Genomic DNA, 27599 nt, shown 5'->3' on the forward strand with positions numbered 1-27599 from the left:
TGTTTTATTTTATATATTTTATTTTTTCCATCTCTCACATTCTATATATTTATTTATTTTATTTATTCCATCTCTCACATTCTATATTTAGTGCTGCTAGTATTACTGGTAGTAATACTAGCAGCACTAGCTGGTAGTACTAGTAGCAGTACTAGCTGGTAGTAATACTAGCAGCACTAGCTGGTAGTACTACTACCGTGGTAGTAGTACTACCAGCTAGTGCTACTACTACTACCAGGTAGTACTACTACACTACTACTGGTTAGTACTACTGCTAGTAGTACTACCGGTTAGTTCTACTAGCAGTACTCGCGGCTCCTTCAGAGCGCATGCAGCCAGAGCGCTGCAGAGAGTCATCCCTCAGGATGAAGGTCATCCTCACACTCCTCAGTCAGTGGGAGGGTGTGACCTCCCCTCTGCTGTTGCCACGGTTACTTAGCATGTTGTAGGTCTCCATGGCGGCAGCAGAGTTCTGCTCATCAGAGAAGAACATGTGACAGAGAACATGTGACAGAGAACATGTGACAGAGAGGTCACCATCATTATTACACCTTTATGAGAGGAAGGAAGGAAAGGAAGGAAAGAGGAGACGATCACTTCTTCTGGTCAAAAGGTCAAAGGGCGTGAAGGACGACAGACCTTAAAGGAACAGAACGTCAATATGTAGAGGAAGGAGGGAGGAGACGAGGAGAGGAGGAGAGAGATAGAGGGAAGGGAAGAGGAGAGCGAGGAGGGGATGAGAGAGAGGAGGACGGAAGGGAAGAAAGGGAGGAGACATTAGAGGAAGGGAGGAGAGAGATAGATGGAAGGGAGGAAGAGAGAGGATAGAGGAGGGGAAGAGAGAGAATAGGAGAGGGGAGGGAAGAAAGGGAGGAGAGAAAGGACACAGCAGAGGAAGGGAGGAGAGAGAGGATAGAGGAGAAGAGAAAGGATAGGATAGGAGGGCAGGAGAGAGAAGGAGAGAGGATAGGAGAGGAGGATGTGAGGAGAGAGGGAGGAGAGAGGAGACAAGGAGAGAGGAGGAGAGAAAGAAAGGAGCAGATGAGAGAGAGATGGACAGTTAAGGAAGGAAGGAAGCTCCATGATAGAATTGCTAGAAGAGAAAGAAACACGTAAATAAATGAAGTTTATTCATGTTTTCTTCTTTAAATGTTTGTATTTGTAAATGTTGACACATAAACAAACATGTCTTGACACAAAAACACACAAATAACGTGAATATACTTAATAAATACCAAAAGTACCTCCATTATACACAACTTCTCTTCTTCTGCATCTTTTTATTTTATTTTGGTTGCTCTATTTCCGGTTCCTCTGACGTCACGTGACCACGCGTCCTCTGGTGTTTTGTTCCCCCACTGATCCACCACGTGGAGCTTTTCACCACACATCCAACGCGCGCGCACACGCACGCACGCACACACACACACACACACACACACACACACACACACACACACACACACACACACACACACACACACACACACACACAGAGTAAACAACACACGTCTTTTTTAGTTCCATTCAATATAAACGCAGTCCTCTAATGTTGCGTGTACACAAGGCTTTTATTTTGATAGAACAGCCCCGGGGTTCAGGTGTGATTCTGACAAGAGCTTTATTTTGAATAACAACGTGACAAAACGCTGTAATGTGTATTAAATGAGATTTCTGAATTGTATTGACAGTCTTTTTTTATTTGATTCTGAAGGTCGTTTATTGGAATATATTGTTAAAAAAATAATGTATTTTACAGCTTTATATAATACATAACTATATATGATTATTGATATGTACTTCTACTTTATGTTATGTAATATTTTCTCATGTATTTAATAGGTGACACCACTATTTAGTTGTATTTTATTTAGATTACATATAACGACTCTTACTTTGTTGAACAACCGGAAGTTTCGTGACGAGCCCCACCTAACTTGACGCAGAAGAACCGGAAGAGGCGTGTCGCTAGCTGCGAGCTAAAGTTTGACGGTGCTACTTTCACTTTCAGACAGTCGGGAGTCTCTGGGCGCGAGCTTCCCGGGAAACGAAAGCAGACGCCGACGCTGCGGGGCCGTTGCTCGCTTCATGCGGACTTCCCGCGCTCTTCGGCGCCGGTACAGAAACTTTTAGCCGTTGGCGTGTTATAGATTTAGCAGGTAAAGCGCGCGCGGGTCGCGTCATTTAACCAGTTTCGGCAGCATGGACGGCGGCGGCGGGAGCGTGAAGAGCAGCGAGGAAAAGGGAGCCGAGAAACTCATGGACGACTACCTCAAGTCCATCGGGTTGCATCGCAAGAGGATCGCCAAGGACGGCTCGTGCTTGTTCCGGGCGGTCGCCGAGCAGGTAAAGAAGACAAGTTTCTAACTGACTTCCTGGTGGGGCAAAGCACACACAACACGTGACACAACCTGGGCTTGGTCCGTTGTTGCCCTGTTGTGAGCGAGCGATTGCGTTGTGTTGTCAGCCGAATGCTAGTTTATGAGCTCAGGGAGGCTCGTCAGCCGAGAGCAGCCGCTTAAAGTGCACATTTATAATCTGAAACGTGATTAAAGGCTTAAATCAGCGGCTTTTACGACGGAGTTCTGAATGCAACGCAGGTAAAGGAGGAGAACCAAACGACCAGGGCAACTTTAAGTTGTTCAACAAATACTGGCAATTATATATTTGCATATTATGCACAAACAACAATTGTACATGAACAAATTCCTAAATGTTCAATAAGAAAGCAAAAAAGAAGTAAAGTTAACATGATGCCAATGGAGGGGCAATCCCTGAGAATAGGAAATAGACAGAATAAAAGCTTAATATAAAAACATAGAACAGTGTTTAAAGGTGTTTAGATGCTCTTACGGTTACGAATATATATAATTTGCCAAAAGATAATCAATGCGTTCCTCAAATGTCCTGTCATGACTAAATAATCAGAATATGGCATGTCCATAATATGTGAGTCATCTCGTTGTGACGCAAGCTGTGTGACCTTTGACCTCGTGTTTTCCAGGTGCTGCACTGCCAGAGCCTTCACACTCGGGTCCGGACGGAGTGTGTGAGCTTCCTGAAGAAGAACAGGGCGAGCTACGAGGCGGTGAGGCTCAGGTTATTCTGGGATGTGTGAATATTAATGAAATAATACCTGTTTGTTTAATGTGGTGGTGTGTTGTACAAGAAGCACACACACACACACACATTGCGGTGATTCTATTTAGAGCCCCGATGTGTTAAAATGAAACAATAAAACAGCATTTGATGCTTAGTCTGTGTATTTAGATATTAATCTCCAACAAGCTTCTTTTGAACAGATTTTAGGGAAGTTTAAGTTGTTTTTAATTATTGGAAAATCTGAGTTTATTATTAAGAAATGCATTTTTTAATAAATTGAGACAATAATTATTGTCTACTACCATTAAAAAGTATTTCATACACTTTATTTTCTCTACCGAACTTCTTTTTGTTTGTTTATTTCTTCACTTTTCTTAACTTTTCCCTCTTCAGTTTTCATGTTAAATCTTCCAGGACTTTATGATCATCGTAATAATATAACTGTGTTTCAGTTTATTGAAGGTGACTTTGAGGATTATCTCTTCAAGCTTCAGGACCCGCAGGTAACGAAGAGTTAATGCTCTCAGAGCGTCAGTTCTTCACCCAAAGCACCACACTGACCTTGTTGTTGTTGTTGTTGTTGTTGTTTATTCCAGCAATGGGTCGGCGAGGTGGAGATCAACGCGCTGGCCATCATGTACAAGTAAGACTTCTCTTCTTCTGTGGTGCTGAACCAGGAAGTCAGATGAACTTCACGTTTACACCTTTTATACGATTATATAATGAAAGTGAAAACCTTTAAACACATTGTTTTGCTTTTATATTTACTTCATATGAAATATATGATATGCTGTACTTATATACTACAATGTATATGTGTGTGTGTGTGTATATGTGTATATATATATATATATATATATATATATATATATATATATATATATATATATATATATATATATATATATAGTGAAAATGAAAACAGTCCAAACATCTTGTCCTGTAAAAAATGAAATAATCCAAATAAAACTAGTCCTGTATAAATTAAATGAAACTGGTTCTAAATGTGATATTTAAATTTAAATTGCTTCTGTAAATATTAAAAAAGGAAAAACACTTCTTTTAACCTCAAAAACAGAAAAATAACAGAAGCAGGTTTTCTCTTTACGTTTGAAGTATTTTGTAGTTTTTCCTTCATGTGTTTGAAGTATTTTGTAGTTTTTCCTTCACGTATTTGAAGTATTATCGTAGTTTTATTCGTGTCTCCGTCCTTCTGCAGGAGAGATTTCCTGATCTTCCAGGAAGCTGGAAAACCAGCCGTCAACATCACGGACAACGACTTCAAGGACAAGGTGACGACTTTACACGAGTTAGAAACATCGCTGAAGATTAAGTTCAGCTCTCGTTAGTTTGATACTAATGATAGAAGTATGAATATTCTTTCCTTATTGATGAGGTGAACTCTCTCTTCCTCTCAGGTCCGGCTCTGCTTCCTGAACGGGAATCACTACGACAGCGTTTACCCCGTCAGCCACATCCGAGACGCCGCGCTCTGCCAGTGTGAGTACTACTGCCCACAGGAAGTACACTGCAGGAAGTACACCTGCAGGAAGTACACCTGCAGGAAGTACACCTGCAGGAAGTACACCTGCAGGAAGTACACCTGCAGGAAGTACACTGCAGGAAGTACACCTGCAGGAAGTACACCTGCAGGAAGTTCACCTGCAGGAAGTTCACCTGCAGGAAGTTCACCTGCAGGAAGTACACCTGCAGGAAGTACACCTGCAGGAAGTACACTGCAGGAAGTACACCTGCAGGAAGTACACCTGCAGGAAGTACACTGCAGGAAGTACACCTGCAGGAAGTATACGAGTAGTAAAGTATACGTTTCATTAAGTATACCATCCATGAACTAATTCATCATCTAACTACACGATCCATAAACTATACTTTCTATAAACTATACCAACAATAAAATATACATCAAGAAACTATACGATTGATAAATAATAAAAAACAAATAGTTGATTAATCGACGTAATAAAACTTGTTTTATTCATTGTATTTGTTTAATAAAATGTACACCGCATGAGTAAATATACCCTGGAATACACAACAAGCACTGCGTTTGCTCGGCAGCCATCTTGTACGAGCTGCTGTACGACGGCGTGTTCCAGGACCGCGGCGCCGTGTCCTCCAGCCAGCGGCCCGGCCGGCCCGGCGACGCCCTGAGCGACGACGCCATGAACGCCTGCGCCAGCAGCGACGACTCGGACGCCGACGCCGCCGAGCCGCTCTGGTAGGAGGCGGGTCACGGGGTCACGGGGTCACGGGGTCACGGGGGCGATGCCCGGGACCGGGGAGGAGCGTGGTACTAGTACTGTTGTGGAGTATTCTTCAGTGTGGTACTAGTACTTCTACTCATGATGTGTTTTTATGATTCAGGGTAGAAAACGTAACGAACACGACGAGACAAAACAACCAGAGAGTAAGTTATTGATCTATTTACATTATTGATTTATTGATCCACTTCAGACACAACGGCAGTGTGAACGGAACATGATAATCTCTCTCTCTCTCTCTCTCTCTCTCTCTCTCTCTCTCTCTCTCTCTCTCTCTCTCTCTCTCTCTCTCTCTCTCTCTCTCTCTCTCTCTCTCTCTCTCTCTCTCTCTCTCTCTCTCTCTCTCTCTCTCTCTCTCTCTCTCTCTCCCTCCCCCTCCCTCCCTCCCTCCCTCCCTTCAGGGTCGTGGGCGTGGCCGTCTCCTCCCTGAGCGCGTGAGGCGTTCACTGAACCCGACTCTGTTCAGGAACGTTCAGTACGACGTCTGGCACAAGTCCAAGAGAGGTTCATAATTAATAATAATAATAACAACCACAACGAATTAAACTACTAAAGATAAATAACAAACTAAATATTTAAATCCTTCCAGCAGAGTTTGAAAAGTGTGTATAAATACTTCCATGTGTGTTTTTTCTTTCAGCTCAACAGAAGTTGGATTATTGCATCGCTGCAGGCATGCAGTTCACTGTGGGAGACCGCTGCCAGGTGTGTGTGTGTGTGTTATGTGTGTGTGTGTTATGTGTGTGCATTATGTGTGTGTACATCATGTGTGTGTTTGTCACCTGCAGGTTCGTCTGGAGGGAAGTGGGCGGAGCTACAGCGCCACCATCAAGGAGGTTTCCCCCAACAACGGCCCAGTGAGCGTTTACTTGGAAGAACTGGGAACCAGGAAGTAAGTCGTGCCCTACACGTAGTACTCAGACTTTACTGCAGTACAAGTACCTCAGTGTGTACTCAGTCAGTACTTCCTGTGCAGACAGGTTCCTTTGTGGAGTCTCCGTCCGCCCAACGACGAGAATAGCTGGAGCACCGTGGTGAAGGAAAAGAGAGTCAACGGACACGGAGGTACACACACACACACACACACACACACACACACACACACACACACACACACACACATCACAAGCTGACTGACGGTCCTTGTACCTCTCAGAGTGGGAGGAGCGAGGCAAAGGGCGAGGCAGGGGGAAGAACCTCCCAGCAGCATCTTCATCCTCGTCTTCCTCCCTCATCTCCCCGGCGGCGGCCCCGAGCTCCAGTGTGCGTGTGCAGAAGCAGCACTCGTGGCCCTTGCAGGCCACCGTAGAGGAGCCGGGAGGGGCCAGGACCACCAGGTCAGTGTGTTCATGTACCCCAGCTGCCGACGCTTTGAAGCACCCTGCTGTCAGTCACCTGGTAGCCCCGCCCCCTGGTGGTCAGGAGAGAGAATGCAGCTTTAACACATGAAGCATAGACTTCTATACAACCAGAGGAGTCGCCCCCTGGTGGTCAGGAGAGAGAATGCAGCTTTAACACATGAAGCGTAGACTTCTATACAACCGGAGGAGTCTCCCCCTGGTGGTCAGGAGAGGGATAGTAACGCGTCCTCTCTCTCGGTGCTCAGGAGGTCAGTGAGCTCGGTGGACCCGCCCTCCGGTTTGACGGACAGGCAGCGCTCGGCCAGAGAGCTGCAGGAGATCCAGCTCTGGGACGAGAACAGCTTCCCTGCTCTCAGCGTGAGTCACGATCACAAAGACGCTTTTTTCTTCCTGTCGGTGTCCTTGAGTCTCCATCAGGAGCAGAATGACAGTTGAAGACATGAATCACTAAAAACAGGATGTCTTTGGGTATTTATTTCACAAACATTGGAAAACAATATAAGTTCTACATATTACATTGTTTACCTGTTTTAATAAGTATTTATATTGCTGTATCACATAGTTTACCTTCTTGTCTCAGACTCGCGGTGGGATGCAGACTGATGGAGGGAGGTGGAAGGGAGGAGAGAAGAGAACCAAGACGGTGAGTTTCTGTCTTCATAATTCATTATTAAGTGATTAAAAATCTTTCAATACAACATAAAATAGATATTAGAGATGAATCTTGAGCTGTTTAACTCAAAGCAGATCATTTTACTTCATTAAAACTACTAATGACAAAAAGTATTTACATTTTTTTCCGTGAAATTTGTATTCATACTGAGAATTTATGAAGAACAAAAACCGTCATGAACCTTTTAACTTTTTATTTTATACATTAACTCGTGAACATTCAATATTTATTCTGCAGAAAAGTCCAGTTGACAACATCGGGGCTTCGTCTCCGGGGGAAAGACCCAAATCCTCCACCCCCCCTCCTCCTGCGAGTACTGCCATCAGTACTGCCATCAGTACTGCCATCAGTACTAGCCCCTCCCTTCCTGCTGCTGCTCCTTCTGCAAACTCCTCCTCTCATAATTTAGCTCAGACAAAGGCTCCTCCTTCTCTTCCTCCCTCGGCCTCTCTCTTCCTCACCCCTGCACTCCCTGCTGCTGCTCCCTCACCCCCGACTCCCTCCGCTCTCTCCTCCTCTTCCTCCTCTCTTCCTCCTAAATCCTCCCCTCCTCTGCCCTCGTCACTGCCACCTCCCACTTTCATCGCTCCCATTGCGCCATCTCCCGCTGCCGCTCAGGGCTTCCTCCCTCACTCCTCCCTCCCTCACTCCTCTCTCCCTCACTCCTCCCTCCCTCCCTCCTCTCTCCCTCACTCCCCCAGTCCGACCTCCTTTCTTTCCTTCTCCTCCTCTCTGAGCCACCAGGCCGCTCCAGTCCGTGAGGCTCCGCCCCCTTCAGCCCCAAGTGAGGAATCTTCTTTATTAGTGTTGATTTTTTTAGCATCCTTAAGGTGTGTGTGTGTGTGTGTGTGTGTGTGTGTGTGTGTGTGTGTGTGTGTGTGTGTGTGTATTGTGTTCATGCGTGCGTGTGTCCCGCGGCGTTGCCAGCACATGCGTCAAAATTGTGAAAAATCCCTCATCTTTGTGCCCGTGGTGACTCGCCAGACTTTAACGTAGAGAAATGATTTCAAGTTTGATCCGTTGACAAAAGTCCAGAGTTTATTTACCCAATTGGGTGTTTTTTGATGGCGAGCAGTTTTCGTGTTATCATTGTTCAAGTTTAGGAAACTTTTCGCAGTTTCCAATGGGTGTGTATGGCGCAGGTTAGAGTGACGTCATTCTGTGTATTGTTGTCGCTCGATCCCTGAAACGTGTGCGTTCGGCTGCGTCTTTCCTCTCGGTTGGATGCCGTGTTGGCGGTTTGACGTGTTTTTGCCTGGTAACCGGTGACCTGGGTCTGACTTCCTGTCGTCTCTCTTCAGGTCCTCTGCAGAGCTCTGGAGCCTCTCTGGCTGCATCTCAGTCCTGCCCCGCCCAGATCCCCCCTCGGACGAACCAGAACCAGATCTCTGTGACCCGAACCCGGGCCTCGCTGACCCAAGGGGAGATCCAGATCCAGATGCCCCAGATGCAGGGCGACGCCCCCCAGCAGCAACCCCAGTCCCACTCGGAAGAGGCCGCCCACCCCCACCCCCAAACCTCTCACCCCCAGCCCCAAACCTCTCACCCCCACCCCCAAACCTCTCACCCCCAGCCCCAAACCTCTCACCCCCACCCCCAAACCTCTCACCCCCAGCCCCAAACCTCTCACCCCCACCCCCAAACCTCTCACCCCCAGCCCCAAACCTCTCACCTCCAGCCCCAAACCTCTCACCTCCAGCCCCAAACCTCTCACCCCCAACCCCAAACCTCTCACCCCCAGCCCCAAACCTCTCACCCCCACCCCCAAACCGCTCACCCCCACCCCCAAACCTCTCACCTCCAGCCCCAAACCTCTCACCCCCACCCTCAAACCTCTCACCTCCAGCCCCAAACCTCTCACCCCCACCCCCAAACCTCTCACCCCCACCCCCAAACCTCTCACCCCCACCCCCAAACCTCTCACCCCCACCCCCAAACCTCTCACCCCCACCCCCACACCTCTCACCTTCAGCCCCAAACCTCTCCCCCCCAGCCCCAAACCTCTCCCCCCCAGCCACAGCCCTTCCACCTCCAGCCCCAGACCCAGGTCTCCCATCTTCAGTCTCATGTCCAGGTCTCCCTCTTCCAGCCCCAGGTCCAGTACCTCTCCCAGGCTCCAGGTCTCCATCCTCCCCTCCACCTCCAGCCTCCTCACCCCACCCAGGTGCCCCATCCCTCCCTCCACCCCCCCATGACCCAGAGTCCAACGGAGACCCCAACTCACCCCGATTCCCTGGTCCGTTCCCCCCAGCACCCCCAGCATTCCCAGTCCGCCCCCCCTCTCCACCAGTCCATCCCGGGGGCGGTGCCCCTGCAGCAACTGTCCCAGCTGTACCAGGACCCGCTGTACCCCGGGTTCCCTCAGGGGGAACTGGGCGACATGGCCCCGACGCCCCTCTTCTCCTCCTGCAAGTCAGGGAGCGACCTGCCGACAGGTGAGCCGAGGAAGAAGAGAACAAACACCTGGTGTCAAGTAAACTGCTGTTCAAAGTGCATTTCAATGTTCTTCTTCTGCAGATCTCAACATCCTGAAGTTTTTCTTCAACTTGGGCATCAAGGTAAGACAAGTTACTAAAGTTACTTTTGTATATTGTATTTTTTGATAGAGAAAATATAAAATCATTTTTTTTCGTTTTTGTTTAAAAAGTTTCTTTTTCCTCGTATTTAATACTTGAATATGAAAATAACAAAACACACCTCACTTCCCCAAAGAGCTCAATCTAGAACAACTTTGATATGAAACAAGCATGAAAGCAATAACTAAATATTTATCGCCTGTATGGAGCGACAGCTAGCATAGCTTAGCATTAAGACTGTAAACGGAGGGGACTGTTCGCCTGGCAATATGCCCACATCATCATATCACATGTTTTCAGTTATTTCAATAGATAAATACTCATACTCAGATGTTTTTTGTGTACTTTTATTGTTTTACTTGACAAAATATTTTCGTGTTTCATTAAAGAGTGTAAATGAGTTGTTGTCCCCCCTCAGGCCTACTCCATGCCCATGTGCCCCCCGTACATCTACCTGCTGCCCCTCCAGCAGGCCCACACCATGCACCCCCTCCGCCCGTCCCGCTCGCCCTCCCCCGGCCTCTACTACCACCCACCCCCCTCCAGGCAGCAGGAGGCGTACCCGGTGCGCCCTCAGTACCCGCCACAGTACGAGCAACAAGCCCCGCCCTCTGAGCCCGCCCACCCCGGCCAGGCCGGGTACCCGTTCGTCCAGCCGCCCCCGCACAGGATCTCCTCGCCCTCGTCGTCCTGGCAGCAGCTCCAGATGCCGCCGCCTCCCAGGAGCGCTGCCGGCTACCAGGTCGGGTACGCGAACCCCGGTTCCTCGTACCAGGCGTCGCCCACCTTGCCTCAGGGCTACGACCCGGGTCAGGGCCACCCGGTGTACCCCCAGCACTCCCCCGAGGAGAGCCAGGGGCCGCCGGAGCAGCGTCAGCCCACCAACGGGGACCCGATGCCCGGCCGGGGCCCGACAGAGAGCCCTGTCGGTGCTAACGTGGCTAATGCTAACGAAGCTAATGCTAACATAGCTAATGCTAACAACAACAGGACAGGCGTGGTTCCAGGTTTCGGTACGTATTTTGAAAGAAAAAAATTTAAAAAATGTTATTACACGAGTCAAAAATAGCCCAAAGGCTTTCTGGGTAATGAAGTCTTGATGTGTTTGTTTCCCATCAGCCCTGAAGAAGGAAGGAGACGGTTCCAGCCGAACGGTGCTGCTGGTGGACCCGCCCTTCAACAACACACCTATCGTAGGAAAACCTCCACACTGTACTTCAGAAGTCGTAGTACTAGTAGTTGTTGTAGTATTTATAGTACCTGTTGTTGTTGTTGTTGTTGTTGTTGTTGTTGTTGTAGTAGTCTGGGACCTGTAGTAGTATTACAGTACTATATGATGTAAAACCTCTCTCTCTCTGTCTGTCTCTCTCTCTGTCTCTCTCTCTCTTTCTTTTTCTCTCTCTCTCTCTTTCTCTTTCTCTCTCTTTCTCTTTCTCTCTCTCTCTTTTTCTCTCTTTCTCTTTCTTTTTCTCTCTCTTTCTCTTTCTCTCTTTCTTTTTCTCTCTTTCTTTTTCTCTCTCTCTGTCTGTCTGTCTGTCTGTCTGTCTGTCTGTCTGTCTCTCTCTCTCTCTCTCTCTCTGTCTCTCTGTCTCTCTGTCTGTCTGTCTGTCTGTCTCTCTCTCTCTCTGTCTCTCTCTCTCTCTGTCTGTCTCTCTGTCTCTCTCTCTCTCTCTGTCTGTCTCTCTCTCTCTCTGTCTGTGTCTCTGTCTGTCTGTCTGTCTCTCTCTCTCTCTCTGTCTGTCTCTCTGTCTCTCTCTCTGTCTCTCTCTCGCTCTCTCTCTTTCTCTCTCTGTCTCTCTCTCTCTCTCTCTCTCTCTCTCTCTCTCTCTCTCAGATAACGCTGGTTTCAAAACCTGACCTCGGTGACGTCTCCACGACAACCAGAAGCTCCCCGTTGCCAGCCGACAACTACCCCTCCCACCTGTCCCGTGGTTGCCGGGGTTACCGGAGGAGTCACGTCCAGCTGGGGGCGGAGCCCAGCCGGCTGGGGGCGGAGCCTGGCCGGCTGTCCTATGCAGCAGACAACCTGTCTGTGGGCTGCAGCACAGAGGACGACTGGGGGGGATTCAAACCCCCGGGCCTGAACCCCAGGGCCGCGAGGAGGTACCCCCGGGGGGGGCGGGGCAGCAGGGGCCCCCGGAGGAGACAGGGTGGGGACGCAGGGGGGCCGGACTCAAACTACATCCTCCAGTTTAGCCCCTCCCACAGGGGGCGGGGCCGAGAGAGAGGATACTAGCTCTCGGCCAATGAGAGGAGACGCTTTAAAGGGGCGTTTAGTTTGTATTCCTTTTTTTTCTGGAACAATTTGTGTCATTGGCGTCTATTAGCCAATTAGCTTAGCATATAGACTTCTGTCCTAATGCTAAGCTAACCATCTTTAGCTTCAACATGAAGTGGAACCTCAGATTTGAGACTCTCGCGTCCCTCAACGGCTTTGCATGTCGGTAAATTTACATTTAAACGTATTTCAGCACCAAACGCACAACTTGTGCACTACTTCCTGTTAGCACTACTTCCTGGGAGCACTGGGAGCTAAAGATCAAAGCAACTTGAGGTTTATTAGTAAAATCTAATTTGTGGAACGGCTTTATAGAAATGGAAGCTTGAGGGTTTTGTTTATTTTAATGGTTTGACTGTTTTTCTTCACTGGTTTGTTGTCATTCTCTCGTCACCTTTATCCCCTCCAGAGATTCAGTGCCTTACGTTTGCTGCTTTTTACTCTTTGTATTTTATTTCTTCAAATTAGGGGAAACACTGCTGTCCAGAACTGAAGCTGCTGCTGTTTCTATGCGATTAAATAAAACTTTGGTTCAGATTGTCTCTCATCTGTAATGAATGCCTTTTTTAAAAAGCTTTTTATTTTACATTCATGACATACTTGGGAGGTTAACTGAAAATATCAACCTCATTTTTTTATTACTGTGTAATTTGTAATGTCCTTTTTCACCCCTGACCTGTTTTCATGCCTGCAACTTGCGCTGACTTTTTTTCAACTTGCTCGATTTTTTTCAACATAATCTACTATCAGGTTTTTCAACATGCTATACTATAACTTTTTCTAACATGCTCTATGACTTTTGACATGCTATACTATGACTTGTAGAAACACAATATTACTTTATTTCGACTTGCTTACTTGTAGAAATGCTATACTATGACTTTTTTTAGTATGTCAAAAAGTCGTAGTCATAGTTTAGCGCGTAAAAAAAAAAAAGTGTTTAGTGTTTCTACCAGTCATAGTATTTCTACAAAAGTATTAAAGTCACAATATAGCATGTTAAAAAAAGGTAAATAGTACGTCGTTATCAGTAGTACTAGCATCAGAAGTATTTGTGGCGGTGTACTAGTACCCACTAGAATGAACCAGAAACAAGAGGACCAGGTAGCATCAGTTTATTGTCATGTTGTAAATGAGATAAAAGATGCTGAGTGTTCACGTCTCTGAGCGCGCTGCTTGTGAACGCAGCTTTCCTTCTTCCATTCAAAACGTTTCACAACATCGTTGCTCTGGAACACAAAGGCTGTTTCTTATCTTTCAAAAGATTCATATGATGATATTTATTTATATACTTTGTTATTTTTCTGCCACGTGTTGTTCCTTTGGGGAGGCCTCACGGCCGCGCTCTGAACGCGGGCCCTGAACGCATCGCGGGGAGCAGGAAGTGCTCTCAGTCGTCCAGGAAGAAGTAGTTCCCGCTCTTCTTCTGCTCCGTGTCCTGAGAAGCAAAGCAGAAACTTTATTAGTACGCGTTGAGGATGACGACAACTAGTCCCGTTGTGTATACTGGTATTGGTACAGGAGTTGTGTGAGTATTTGCACTGTGTGTACTTGTACCTTGATGGAGTTGCACTTGTTGATGCGCGGCCTGAAGTTGTTCGGGTCTCTCCTGAACGTGATCTCCAGCAGCGACAGGAAGCGGTTCATCCCCGCCAGCAGCCCTTGAGGCCTGACACACACACACAAACATAAACAACAACAACAACAACAACAAGCATGACAGCACGTGTTAACACGCGTGTTCCTCACGTGTTGGCTGCGGTCGTCTTGGAGGGAACGCCGTCGAACACGATGACTCTGTCGGCGAGGTACGTCGCCATGATGAAGTCATGCTCCACTACGAAGGCTGTCTTCTTGGCGTGGAGGATGTACCTACACACACACACACACACACACACACACACACACACACACACACACACACACACACACACACACAGTGAGGAGGAGGAACAGGAAGAAGAAGAAAAGGAAGAGGAAGAGGAGGAAGGGCGTGACCTCTTGATGACCCTGGCGGCCATCAGTCTCTGCTCAGAGTCCAGGTAAGCCGACGGCTCGTCGATCAGGTAAACGTCCGCTGGCTTCCCCAGACACAGTGTGAGGGCGACGCGCTGCAGCTCTCCACCCGACAGGTTCTGCACCTGAGGGGGAGGAGTCAGAGAGGGGGAGGAGTCAGTTCATCTCTAACAAAGCACTCTTAATGTTCAGCATAACTGCAGCGCTGCTCTCCGGCAGCAGGGGGCAGCAGAGAGCTGCAACAGTGAGACGCTGTGGAGTATTTGTACGTGGAGTTGCTGGTACTTTGCCTCTAGCAGGAGGAGTACTTGTACATGGAGTATCGTCAAGTACTCACGTCCTGGTCGATGATGCTCTCGATCTGCATGGGCTTCATGACGTCAGTGATGAACTGAGGATGAGTGTAAGCGTCTCTGATCTTCTCATGCAGCAGAGCTCTGACACTGCCCTACACACACACACACGATCATGTTCATATTCATAATAATTTAATAATATTCATAATAACCATGTTAATATATATAATAACTGACCTTGAACTTTGGGCTGATGGTCTGAGGCTTGTAGCTGACACTCAGGATGGGAACCTCACCTGGAGAGAGAGAGAGAGAGAATATATATATATATATATATATATATACACACACACACATATATACACACACACACACACACACACACACACACACACACAGCTCACCCCCCGTGTCGGGCTTCAGGCCTCCAGCCAACATCCTGATGAAGGTCGTCTTCCCCGTTCCTATAGAAACACAACGATGAAGAGGAGTGATGAAGAGGAGCTCAAATTTTCTCCAATACTTTTTCTCCCTCTTTTCTTTTAATACCATAAATTAGGAAATAAAAATGATTTCTCTACAAGACAATCTTAAGAAATGAATAAGTATAGAATACTGGGCTCCTCACCGTTCTCTCCCAGCATCACCATGATCTCAGAGTCAGAGAACTCTCCGGCTTTGATCTCCAGACTGAACTCGCCCATCGTCTTCGTCATCTCAGGATACTGCAGAGAGAAGGAGAGGCGTTACGACACTGTAACGAGAAGGGGAGGAGTTACGACACTGTAACGAGAGAAGGGGAGGGGTTACGACGCTGTAACGAGAGAAGGGGAGGGGTTACGACATTATAACGAGAGAAGGGGAGGAGTTACGACACTAACGAGAGAAGGGGAGGCGTTACGACACTAACGAGAGAAGGGGAGGCGTTACGACACTAACGAGAGAAGGGGAGGCGTTACGACACAAACGAGAGAAGGGGAGGAGTTACGACACTGTAACGAGAGAAGGGGAGGAGTTACAACATTGTAACGAGAGAAGGGGAGGAGTTACACCGCTTTAACAAGAGAAGGGGAGGCGTTATGACACTAACGAGAGAAGGGGAGGTGTTACGACACTAACGAGAAAAGGGGAGGCGTTACGACACTGTAACAAGAGAAGGGGAGGCGTTACGACACTGTAACAAGAGAAGGGGAGGCGTTACGACGCTGTAACGAGAGAAGGGGAGGCGTTACGACACTAACGAGAGAAGGGGAGGAGTTACAACATTTTAACGAGACAAGGGGAGGAGTTCCGACACTGTAACAAGAGAAGGGGAGGCGTTACGACACTAACGAGAGAAGGGGAGGCGTTACGACACTAACGAGAGAAGGGGAGGCGTTACGACACTAACGAGAGAAGGGGAGGAGTTACGACACTAATGAGAGAAGGGGAGGAGTTACGACACTAACGAGAGAAGGGGAGGCGTTACGACGCTGTAACGAGAGAAGGGGAGGCGTTACGACACTAACGAGAGAAGGGGAGGCGTTACGACGCTGTAACGAGAGAAGGGGAGGAGTTACACCGCTTTAACAAGAGAAGGGGAGGCGTTACGACACTGTAACAAGAGAAGGGGAGGAGTTACGACACTGTAACGAGAGAAGGGGAGGAGTTACGACACTGTAACGAGAGAAGGGGAGGAGTTACAACATTGTAACGAGAGAAGGGGAGGAGTTACACCGCTTTAACAAGAGAAGGGGAGGCGTTATGACACTAACGAGAGAATGGGAGGCGTTACGACACTGTAACAAGAGAAGGGGAGGCGTTACGACACCGTAACAAAAGGGGAGGAGTTACGACGCTGAAACGAGAGAAGGGGAGGAGTTACGACACTGTAACGAGACAAGGGGAGGAGTTACACCGCATTAACAAGCGAAGGGGAGGCGTTACGACACTGTAACAAAAGGGGAGGAGTTACGACGCTGTAACAAGAGAAGGGGAGGCGTTACGACACCGTAACAAAAGGGGAGGAGTTACGACGCTGAAACGAGAGAAGGGGAGGCGTTACGACACTGTAACGAGACAAGGGGAGGAGTTACACCGCTTTAAAAAGAGAAGGGGAGGCGTTACGACACTAACAAAAGAAGGGGAGGAGTTACGACGTAACGACAGAAGGGGAGGAGTTACAACATTGTAACGAGAGAAGGGGAGGCGTTACGAAACTGTAACAAAAGAAGGGGAGGCGTTACGACACTGTAACAAAAGGGGAGGAGTTACGACGCTGTAACGAGAGAAGGGGAGGCGTTACGACACTGTAACGAGACAAGGGGAGGAGTTACACCGCTTTAACAAGAGAAGGGGAGGCGTTACGACACTGTAACAAAAGAAGGGGAGGAGTTACGACACTGTAACGAGACAAGGGGAGGAGTTACACCGCTGTAACAAGAGAAGGGGAGGCGTTACGACACCGTAACAAAAGGGGAGGAGTTACAACGCCGTAACGAGAGAAGGGGAGGAGTTACGACACTGTAACGAGACAAGGGGAGGAGTTACACCGCTTTAACAAGAGAAGGGGAGGCGTTACGACACTGTAACAAAAGAAGGGGAGGAGTTACGATGCTGTAACGAGAGAAGGGGAGGAGTTACAACATTGTAACGAGACAAGGGGAGGAGTTACGACACTGTAACGAAAGAAGGGGAGGAGTTACGACACTGTAACGAGAGAAGGGGAGGAGTTACGACACTGTAACGAGACAAGGGGAGGAGTTACAACGCTTCAACGAGAGAAAGGGAGGAGTTACAATATGGCATTGAGAGAAGGGGAGGAGTTACGACACTGTAACGAGACAAGGGGAGGAGTTAAACCGCTTTAACAAGAGAAGGGGAGGCGTTACGACACTGTAACGAAAGAAGGGGAGGAGTTACGATGCTGTAACGAGAGAAGGGGAGGAGTTACAACATTGTAACGAGAGAAGGGGAGGAGTTACAACGCCGTAACGAGAGAAGGGGAGGAGTTACGACACTGTAACGAGACAAGGGGAGGAGTTACACCGCTTTAACAAGAGAAGGGGAGGCGTTACGACACTGTAACAAAAGAAGGGGAGGAGTTACGATGCTGTAACGAGAGAAGGGGAGGAGTTACAACATTGTAACGAGACAAGGGGAGGAGTTACACCGCTTCAACGAGAGAAAGGGAGGAGTTACAATATGGCATTGAGAGAAGGGGAGGAGTTACGACACTGTAACGAGACAAGGGGAGGAGTTAAACCGCTTTAACAAGAGAAGGGGAGGCGTTACGACACTGTAACGAAAGAAGGGGAGGAGTTACGATGCTGTAACGAGAGAAGGGGAGGAGTTACAACATTGTAACGAGAGAAGGGGAGGAGTTACAACGCCGTAACGAGAGAAGGGGAGGAGTTACGACACTGTAACGAGACAAGGGGAGGAGTTACACCGCTTTAACAAGAGAAGGGGAGGCGTTACGACACTGTAACAAAAGAAGGGGAGGAGTTACGATGCTGTAACGAGAGAAGGGGAGGAGTTACAACATTGTAACGAGACAAGGGGAGGAGTTACACCGCTTCAACGAGAGAAAGGGAGGAGTTACGACGCTGTAACGAGAGAAGGGGAGGAGTTACGACGTTGTAACGAGAGAAGGGGAGGAGTTACAACATTGTAACGAGAGAAGGGGAGGAGTTACAACATTGGAACGAGAGAAGGGGAGGCGTTACGACACTGTAACAAAAGAAGGGGAGGCGTTACGACACTGTAACAAAAGGGGAGGAGTTACGACGCTGTAACGAGAGAAGGGGAGGCGTTACGACACTGTAACGAGACAAGGGGAGGAGTTACACCGCTTTAACAAGAGAAGGGGAGGCGTTACGACACTGTAACAAAAGAAGGGGAGGAGTTACGACGCTGTAACGAGACAAGGGGAGGAGTTACGACACTGTAACGAAAGAAGGGGAGGAGTTACGACACTGTATTAACAAGAGAAGGGGAGGCGTTACGACACTGTAACAAAAGAAGGGGAGGAGTTACGACGCTGTAACGAGAGAAGGGGAGGCGTTACGACACTGTAACAAAAGAAGGGGAGGAGTTACAACATTGTAACGAGACAAGGGGAGGAGTTACGACACTGTAAAGAAAGAAGGGGAGGAGTTACGACACTGTAACGAGAGAAGGGGAGGAGTTACGACACTGTAACGAGAGAAGGGGAGGAGTTACGATGCTGTAACGAGACAAGGGGAGGAGTTACACCGCTTTAACAAGAGAAGGGGAGGCGTTACGACACTGTAACGAGAGAAGGCGAGGCGTTACGACACTGTAACGAAAGAAGGGGAGGAGTTACGACACTGTAACGAGACAAGGGGAGGCGTTACGACACTGTAACAAAAGAAGGGGAGGAGTTACGACACTGTAACGAGAGAAGGGGAGGAGTTGCAACACTGTAACGAGAGAAGGGGAGGAGTTACACAGCTTTAAAAAGAGAAGGGGAGGCGTTACGACACTGTAACGAGACAAGGGGAGGAGTTACACCGCTTCAACGAGAGAAAGGGAGGAGTTACAATATGGCATTGAGAGAAGGGGCGGAGTTACGACACTGTAACGAAAGAAGGGGAGGAGTTACGACACTGTAACGAGACAAGGGGAGGAGTTACACCGCTTTAACAAGAGAAGGGGAGGCGTTACGACACTGTAACGAAAGAAGGGGAGGAGTTACGACACTGTAACGAGACAAGGGGAGGAGTTACACCGCTTTAAAAAGAGAAGGGGAGGCGTTACGACACTGTAACGAGAGAATGGGAGGCGTTACGACACTGTAACGAAAGAAGGGGAGGAGTTACGACACTGTAACGAAAGAAGGGGAGGAGTTACGACACTGTAACGAGACAAGGGGAGGAGTTACAACGCCGTAACGAGAGAAGGGGAGGAGTTACGACACTGTAACGAGACAAAGGGAGGAGTTACACCGCTTTAACAAGAGAAGGGGAGGCGTTACGACACTGTAACAAAAGAAGGGGAGGAGTTACGATGCTGTAACGAGAGAAGGGGAGGAGTTACAACATTGTAACGAGACAAGGGGAGGAGTTACGACACTGTAAGGAAAGAAGGGGAGGAGTTACGACACTGTAAGGAAAGAAGGGGAGGAGTTACGACACTGTAACGAGAGAAGGGGAGGAGTTATAACATTGTAACGAGACAAGGGGAGGAGTTACACCGCTTTAACAAGAGAAGGGGAGGCGTTACAACACTGTAAGGAAAGAAGGGGAGGAGTTACAACACTGTAACGAGAGAAGGGGAGGAGTTGCAACACTGTAACGAGAGAAGGGGAGGAGTTACACAGCTTTAAAAAGAGAAGGGGAGGCGTTACGACACTGTAACGAGACAAGGGGAGGAGTTACACCGCTTCAACGAGAGAAAGGGAGGAGTTACGACACTGTAACGAAAGAAGGGGAGGAGTTACACCGCTTTAAAAAGAGAAGGGGAGGCGTTACGACACTGTAACGAGAGAATGGGAGGTGTTACGACACTGTAACGAGAGAAGGGGAGGCGTTACGACACTGTAACGAAAGAAGGGGAGGAGTTACAATACTGTAACGAGAGAAGGGGAGGAGTTGCAACACTAACGAGAGAAGGGGAGGAGTTACAACATTGTAACGAGACAAGGGGAGGAGTTACACCGCTTTAACGAGAGAAAGGGAGGAGTTACAATATGGTAATGAGAGATGGGGAGGAGTTACAATACTGTAACGAGAGAAGGGGAGGAGTTGCAACACTAACGAGAGAAGGGGAGGAGTTACAACATTGTAACGAGACAAGGGGAGGAGTTACACCGCTTTAACGAGAGAAAGGGAGGAGTTACAATACGGTAACGAGAGATGGGGAGGAGTTACAATACTGTAACGAGAGAAGGGGAGGAGTTGCAACACTAACGAGAGAAGGGGAGGAGTTACAACATTGTAACGAGACAAGGGGAGGAGTTACACCGCTTTAACGAGAGAAAGGGAGGAGTTACAATATGGTAATGAGAGAAGGGGAGGAGTTACAATACTGACGAGAGAAGGGGAGGAGTTGCAACACTAACGAGAGAAGGGGAGGAGTTACAACATTGTAATGAGACAAGGGGAGGAGTTACACCGCTTTAACGAGAGAAAGGGAGGAGTTACACCACTGTAACAAGAGAAGGGGAGGAGTTACATTGCTGTAACAAGAGAAGGGGAAGAGTTACACCGTTGTAAGAATAGAAGGGGAGGAGTTACAACACTGTAATGAGAGAAGGGGAGGAGTTGCAACACTTTAACAGGAAAGGGGAAGAGTTACAACACTTTAACAGACAGGAAGTGGAATCATTTGACATCATTAAATCCTGCTGATGATGAGGAGGGTGAGGAAGAGGAACAGACCTGGTAGTGCCGCAGTCTCTTCACCTCTTCCTCGTTGGCCGTCTCCGCCACCTTGAAGACCAGCGAGGTCTCTCTGAACCGGAGGTTCTCTGTGGGAACGTAGCCGTCCAGGAAGATGTTGATGCCTGAGGGGGGAGGGGCCAGGAGGGGGAGGGGTCGGAGGAGGGGCCAAAGAGTCACTACTGTCACCACTTTCTCCTTCACTTACCAAGACTGACTTCATATTAGTTGTAGATCCTTGAGCTTTGAGATCCTTTTTTTTAATTATATAAAAATATAAATAAAAATTCATATTTAAAGAAAATTATATACATGAAATTATAATTATATGAAAAATATAATTCAAAGTTTAAAATATATATTTATAAAAATATGTAAATATTGTTTTTTTTTTAAATACAAAAAAAAGTATATATATATATATATATATATAAAAATTAAAATAAATAAACATATATCTATCATGCCCTTCGGCGTGAAAAAGGGCAACACTCATATTCACAATATATACACACACATACACACACACACGGCTGTAATCAGTACTGTGAGTACATATATGTGTGTATATCTAGTGAGGAGGAGGGGTACCCTCTCTGACGCTGAAGGGCATGGTCACCACGCCGTACGCGCTCGGCACGCCGTACAGACAACAGATGAAGTCAGACAGGTAGTCCAGAACGCTGAGGTCATGCTCCACCACGATGATGTACCTGCACACATGACACACACGTTACACACACACACACACGTATGTACATATACACACTTTATACACACTTAGGATTAGAAATCTTTATAACAAAGTATTCAGATCCTTTACTGCAGTAAAAGTACTAATACCGAAGTAAATATACTGTGACACAAACTTTTAAAATACTAGGTATGTCAGTATTATCAGTAAACTGTAGTAGAAGTACTTAAACTATACTGTTGTACACTTTTTCTGTGATGAGTAATATTCACTGGTCTATTAATGTACTGCAGCTCATGTGGAAGTACTTACGAATGAGTATTGTCTGTATTGGTTACATGTTTCAGGCCAAACCACTAGACGTTGTACTAATACATCAACATGCTGGAGGGGTCACCTGTCCGGGGTGATGAGTGAGCGGATTGTCAGCGCGGCCTTCAGCCTCTGCTTCACGTCCAGGTAGCTGGACGGCTCGTCGAACATGAAGCTGGAGGACAAAGATGGCGGCTCTGGCTTAATTATTACAGTTAAATAAATGTAAATGTATATTAAATTAAATAGAACCAGAGCTCACATGTCGGCTCTCTGGATGCAGACGACTGCGCAGGCGAACCGCTGCAGCTCTCCTCCGGACAGGTCCTCCACGTTACGCTCCCGCAGGTGAGTCAGATCTGCCCGGCGACAACAAGCAGCCAATCACAACACAGACAGATTTAGAGATTAACGACGATGTTTACGCTGCTAGTCGTTGATGAGAAGAAAAAGTGTGTATGGATATGTGTGTGTCTGTGCGTGTGTGTCTGTGTGTATGGACGTGTGTGTGTGTGTGTGTGTTACCTAGCTGGGCACAGACAGTGGTTTGTGTCTCCGTGTCGTCCTTCCTGGTCAGGATGGATCCTACTGACCCCTGCAGGCGCACACGAGCAGTTACAAGCGGTCCATCAGAACCAGAACAACTCTGATCCTCTGAGTCTTGTGTCAGTTAACACGAGCAGGTAAACGGGTGGACAGGTAGGAGTACAAGCACACACGTTGTACTAGTACGAGGCCTCTACCTTGACGGTCTTTGGGATCTGGTCCACGTACTGCGGCTTGACGATGGCGCGCAGGTCGTCCTCCAGGATCTTGGTGAAGTAGTTCTGCAGCTCGGAGCCTCTGAAGTACGTCAGGATCTCCTGCCAGTCTGGAGGGTTCTGGTGCAGGGAACCAACACGCCAACGACACGTCAACGACACACCAACAACACAAACACAGCTGAGACAAAAGGACAAGTTTTCTGTATGTGTTATCATTTTGTAATTCAGTAAAATGGGATTCAGTGAAGACTCTGGAACAAAGAACTATTCCATAATTAAACAGAGTGGAATAAGGAGCTTTTATTGTTAAAATATCTGAGGGTCAAGTTTTTTTAAACACTTTTAAGTGAAGTACATTTAATAAATCGTACCAATCTCACTCCTGAAGCAACACAACTTGTGTAAAACTCATGTTTGGTGCTCAGAATTATGGTTGAATGTTTTTTAGGAATAACTTCATTAAGATTCAAAATAATACAACCCCAAAAGAACATTTAAAAAGTGTGATTCAATACATCCAAACTGAAATGAATTATTGTATAAATATAGAAGTTTTCTTTCCCTCATTAAGACGAAACTCTTGTTGCTCTGACTTCAGCGTCTGTCTGAGTTTCTCTTGTTTACTTCTGTGGTTTCATCACAGACTTCCTGTGTGGCTCTAGCTTTAAATGGCAAATGATTGAAGTCTTAAAAGAAGACAGGGTGGAGTTCTTTCAGCACACGAGGCTTTCAGTTGGTGGGAAGAGAAAACGCTCCACCCGAAACGTTATCTCATCGGCACCGCCTCAAACACCCAAGACAGAACCTTCAACACCCAAAACACAGCCTCAAACACCAGACACTTAAACAGCTGCTCACACACAGAATAAAACATAGCCTCAAACACTCAGCATAGCCTCAAACACTCAGCATAGCCTCAAACACAGAGCGGCAGCTGTCGACTCACATCGAATCGGCCCAGGTTGGGCTTCTGTTTCCCAGCCAGGATCTTCAGGGCCGTGGACTTGCCGATACCGTTGGTCCCCACCAGACCCAAAACCTCTCCGGGCCGTGGGATCGGCAGTCTGCAAACACACACACACACACACTTGATATTGTACCAAAGCAGCAATCTCAACACACTTTACATCTCAGTCTGTTTGCTTCAAAACAAACGAGATAAAGTGGAGACGAATATAAAGACACATTTCCGCACTTTAATCCTTCATGAAAGCTGAAGAACGACAGAACCGATTGGTTCCCCGTCAGCAGTACAGAGAGCGGCGTACCGGTGCAGCTTGAAGGAGTTGGCGCAGTATCTGTGTGTGGTTTCCTTCTCCAGGTTGCTCGGCAGGTTGACGATCGACAACGCTCCGAACGGACATTTCTTTAAAAAGAAAAAGAAGAGTGAGTCAGACTTGTGTTTCCTCACATGAAGCGGTCTGGATGGCGGCCGGAAGGCGTCTTCACCTTGATGCAGATGCCGCAGCCGATGCACAGAGACTCTGAGATCCAGGCTATCTTACTCTGAGGGGTCACCTCGATGCACAGCTTCCCTGCAGACACACAAACACACACACTTGAGTGTTTTTGTCTAGCACGACAACAACAAGTCAACCCTAAAATGAAGGTTTTGAGTCCTCACCCATGCGGACCACCGGGCAGCTCTTCTTGCACTCCTGGCGGCATTTCTTGGGTTTGCATTTGTCGTGGTTGACGATGGCGATCCTGGTGTTTTTATCCGCCATGATGGAGGGCCGGAGCGACGGGCGCTAGCACCTATGGAGCTGAAGGAGAAGACGAGAGTGATGAAACAGATTGGGCTTCAGGGGGCGTTCAGGGACCAGAAGCCAGCAGACAATATGGGAAGCGTTACTCTGCTGAAGCAACACATTCAATTTACAACAACAACACAAACACAGAGCCTTTTGCCTCCAACAATGGGACCGCCACAGACCTGAACCCCTTTCATGCTGACCATGGAGTGTGTGGGGGTTTCACTTCCGGGTCTCAGAAGCGAAACAGCCTGAAACCAGTCCAGTTCGTAGGAAGAGTGAGTCACACCAGACTCTAATCTGGCCCTTTATTGTTGCCGTCACCACTGAACGTTTAGACTCTGACGTAGCACGTGACTTAAGGCCTTTAAAACGCATTTAACGCACCAGCTATAACATGAAGATGGTCTCTGAAAAGGTCTACAACTGAATATGAAGATGGTCCCTTAAAGGTCTGCAGCGTCCCGGAGCTTAAACGTAGCCAGCGGGCGGTGACGCGCACCAAAGTTGGATTTGTCCTTAAATAACCTGCTGATGAGCGAGTCATTCACATGCCGAATTCATCGTTGGATCACAGTTATTGAAATAAAACACAATAACTCGTGACATTCAGTGAGTTAAGTATCATTCGAGAGCAGAACAACGTTTAATTGGCGAATTATTGCACCAGGATTGGAGACGCTAACAGCTAGCTAACGGTTAGCTTAGCTACGCCACCAGCAATGGAGGCCCCCGCACTTTTGACAGCTGCTCATTTTAAAAGCCCCCCGAAAAGAGGAGCACAATCCGGATCGATGAGTTGGGAACTCACCGCTCTTCCGCTCCGGGTTCGACGCTAAAATAACAGCCGGGAAACTCGACCTGTTTTTTTAGGGTTAAACTTTCCTTCTCCACGAAGCAACGTGTTCTATCTCCCTGGAAGCCGGCTGAGGGGAAAAAAAGATGGCGGGAGAAGCGACACGGCTAGAGCGCGACTCTTCCGCCCGTCCGCGCCGGTGACGTCAACTGAAACGCGACGCAGCAAAAAAGTGGGAGATTTTTCGAAGTGGCTGCAGCAGCGAAAATACCTTTTCTATCTTATTTATTTGAGCCCGACACGTGAGATGCTGTGACGCAACACTTTGTGGACTTTTGGAAAATAAGCACTTCTTTGTAAGTTTTGTACTAATATATTGTTTAATATAATGTAAGTATTATGGAATACTACATACCAGTTGCAGACAGTGAACTCGGTTAAAATGTCACATTTACTGGCGTTGAAACATTTACATGCAGTTTAGAAAACACATACTTATTAATAAATCTATATTGATGTTTGCTTTCGTTTACGGTCTTCAAATAGCCGCGTTTAAGTCCACCATAATGTGTCTCTTAATGTGGGCTAAAATGTAAATAACGTTGAATAAGAAGCTTCCAGATGTGTCAGTTATCTGCCGAATTACCTTCAAGGGTCTGTTTCTTCTCATAAATCCTCTACTTAGATGAGGTCATTGTTTTTTCACATTTGAACACGCGTGTAAACGTCAACATGCGAGAAATGTGAAGGGAGTTTGGCGTGAACGTATTTTTTCTTCTTCGTTTATTTTCTACCGCTAAATATAAGATGGCCACCCCGAGCAAGACCCCGCCCGGCGCCGACCCCAAGCAGCTGGAGCGGACCGGGACGGTCCGGGAGATCGGGTCCCAGGCGGTGTGGTCCCTGTCCTCCTGTAAACCGGGTCAGTGCCCCCCACCCGCTTCACACACACACACACACACACACACACACACACACACACACACACACACACACACACACACACACACACACACACACACACACACACACACACACACACACACACACACACAGACATATACATATACACGCTACACATGCGCATGCGCACACAGGGGGTGTCCCGCTGGTCTCACGTGGTCTGTGCTGCCTGTGCTTCAGGTTTTGGAGTCGACCAGCTGAGGGACGACAACCTGGAGACATACTGGCAGTCTGACGGGTCGCAGCCCCACCTGGTCAACATCCAGTTTAGGTACTGGGAACACTGGGAACAGTGGCCTCTGGTGCAGAGTGTGTTGTTGTGTGTGTGTGTGTGTGTGTGTGTTGACGTGTGTGTGCTCCTCAGGAGGAGGACCACGGTGAAGATGTTGTGTATCTACGCAGACTACAAGTCAGACGAGAGCTACACGCCGAGCAAGATCTCTGTGAGGGTCGGGAACAACTTCCACAACCTGCAGGAGATCCGGGTACCGGATAGATGATGATGATGTTGATGTTGATGTTGACGATGATGATGATGATGATGATGCCAGGCCTCTCTAATCCTCTACATCCTCTCACTCGCTTCATCATCCTCTCTCTCCTCTTCCTCCTCTCAGCAGTTAGAGATGGTGGAGCCCAGCGGTTGGATTCACATTTCTTTGATGAATCAGGTAACAGATCATTTTCATAAAGTGTATGTAATATATATATATATATATATATATATATATATATATATATATATATATATATATATATATATATATATATTCTCTGATTTCAGGCAGTTTTTATGCTGTTTTTAAAGTTGTGTTTGTTGTTGTCTTTATATTTACTTCCTCCTCAGCGCACCACGTTGTTGTTGTTGTTTACTTCCTCTCTCCTCCTCAGCGCACCTCGGAGCCCGTCAGCACCTTCATGATTCAGATCGCCGTGTTGGCGAACCACCAGAACGGCCGCGACACGCATATGCGGCAGATCAAGGTGTACACGCCGGTGGAGGAGAGCTCCATCGGGAAGTTCCCACGATGCACCACGGTGGACTTCATGATGTACCGCAGCATCCGCTGACCCTCTGGGTCTGAACTCTTTGAGACACAAACAGCGTTCACATTTTATAAAAGTGTCTCCATGAACTCTGAATTATTAGTTTATTTTTTTTACTGTAGCAGAAGTTCTTCAGAAGAATATTGTGCCTCCAGACGTCTCCTGTTGTTGTTGTTTGTGAACATTTAAAGACAATAAAGATTAACTTGTGATTCATTATTTATTAATTATGTTTGTTCCCTCTTTGGAAAAACTACAAATAAATACAATGGATAAGAAGTTTTTGTTTGTGCAGAAAACAA

General features: G+C 47.4%; 3 protein-coding genes across 5 annotated transcripts; 2 read left to right on the forward strand and 1 right to left on the reverse strand.

Annotated features, from left to right (window-relative positions):
• The first annotated feature begins 1983 nt into the window (after positions 1–1983).
• otud4 (OTU deubiquitinase 4) lies at positions 1984–12814 on the forward strand. Its single transcript, XM_068588278.1, has 21 exons — positions 1984–2346; positions 3005–3088; positions 3555–3605; positions 3699–3745; positions 4322–4394; positions 4521–4602; positions 5182–5341; positions 5488–5530; positions 5786–5888; positions 6025–6089; positions 6173–6276; positions 6361–6449; positions 6541–6721; positions 6991–7102; positions 7326–7388; positions 7656–8202; positions 8720–9853; positions 9936–9976; positions 10413–11007; positions 11114–11187; positions 11829–12814. Exons 1-21 carry the CDS (start codon positions 2203–2205, stop codon positions 12228–12230), a joined length of 4194 nt encoding a protein of 1397 aa, XP_068444379.1. The 5' UTR covers positions 1984–2202; the 3' UTR covers positions 12231–12814.
• A 556-nt stretch (positions 12815–13370) lies between these two features.
• Positions 13371–27311, reverse strand: abce1 (ATP-binding cassette, sub-family E (OABP), member 1). Of its 2 annotated transcripts, none has more exons than XM_068587827.1 (19): positions 27087–27311; positions 24362–24503; positions 24187–24272; positions 24006–24103; positions 23684–23801; positions 22717–22854; positions 22499–22568; positions 22236–22332; positions 22059–22148; positions 21559–21680; positions 20968–21092; positions 15213–15309; positions 14989–15048; positions 14822–14880; positions 14626–14736; positions 14271–14413; positions 14022–14144; positions 13830–13941; positions 13371–13710 (listed from the first exon to the last, which is right to left on the reverse strand). In XM_068587827.1, the coding sequence occupies exons 2-19, from the start codon at positions 24462–24464 to the stop codon at positions 13663–13665; spliced, it is 1800 nt and encodes a 599-aa protein (XP_068443928.1). In that variant the 5' UTR covers positions 24465–24503; positions 27087–27311; the 3' UTR covers positions 13371–13662. The 2 variants fall into 2 exon arrangements, with proteins under 2 accessions (XP_068443928.1, XP_068443927.1); XM_068587826.1 differs by lacking the exon at positions 27087–27311 and adding an exon at positions 25303–25442.
• anapc10 (anaphase promoting complex subunit 10) lies at positions 25347–27516 on the forward strand. Of its 2 annotated transcripts, none has more exons than XM_068587829.1 (6): positions 25347–25643; positions 26095–26209; positions 26431–26521; positions 26615–26735; positions 26871–26921; positions 27142–27516. In XM_068587829.1, exons 2-6 carry the CDS (start codon positions 26095–26097, stop codon positions 27319–27321), a joined length of 558 nt encoding a protein of 185 aa, XP_068443930.1. In that variant the 5' UTR covers positions 25347–25643; the 3' UTR covers positions 27322–27516. The 2 variants fall into 2 exon arrangements, with proteins under 2 accessions (XP_068443930.1, XP_068443929.1); XM_068587828.1 differs by having other exon boundaries at positions 25444–25643; positions 26868–26921.
• Positions 27517–27599: the final 83 nt, after the last annotated feature.

This window comes from Clinocottus analis, unplaced genomic scaffold, assembly GCF_023055335.1.
Source record: "Clinocottus analis isolate CAN_PGR_092001 unplaced genomic scaffold, fCliAna1.0.p SCAF_21, whole genome shotgun sequence".
Classification (NCBI taxonomy): Eukaryota; Metazoa; Chordata; class Actinopteri; order Perciformes; family Cottidae; genus Clinocottus; species Clinocottus analis.

Coding starts and splice junctions, on each gene's coding strand:
- abce1 (XM_068587827.1), bottom strand. CDS start 24,464: ATGGCGGATAAAAACACCAGGATCGCCATCGTCAACCACGACAAATGC. Junction 24,104..24,186: donor GCTGCGGCATCTGCATCAAG/GTGAAGACGCCT, acceptor TTCTTTTTAAAG/AAATGTCCGTTCGGAGCGTT. Junction 13,711..13,829: donor ACAAGTGCAACTCCATCAAG/GTACAAGTACAC, acceptor TTTGCTTCTCAG/GACACGGAGCAGAAGAAGAG.
- anapc10 (XM_068587828.1), top strand. CDS start 26,095: ATGGCCACCCCGAGCAAGACCCCGCCCGGCGCCGACCCCAAGCAGCTG. Junction 26,210..26,430: donor CCTGTCCTCCTGTAAACCGG/GTCAGTGCCCCC, acceptor CCTGTGCTTCAG/GTTTTGGAGTCGACCAGCTG. Junction 26,522..26,614: donor CTGGTCAACATCCAGTTTAG/GTACTGGGAACA, acceptor TGTGCTCCTCAG/GAGGAGGACCACGGTGAAGA.
- otud4 (XM_068588278.1), top strand. CDS start 2,203: ATGGACGGCGGCGGCGGGAGCGTGAAGAGCAGCGAGGAAAAGGGAGCC. Junction 5,342..5,487: donor GACGCCGCCGAGCCGCTCTG/GTAGGAGGCGGG, acceptor TTTATGATTCAG/GGTAGAAAACGTAACGAACA. Junction 6,277..6,360: donor GAAGAACTGGGAACCAGGAA/GTAAGTCGTGCC, acceptor CTTCCTGTGCAG/ACAGGTTCCTTTGTGGAGTC.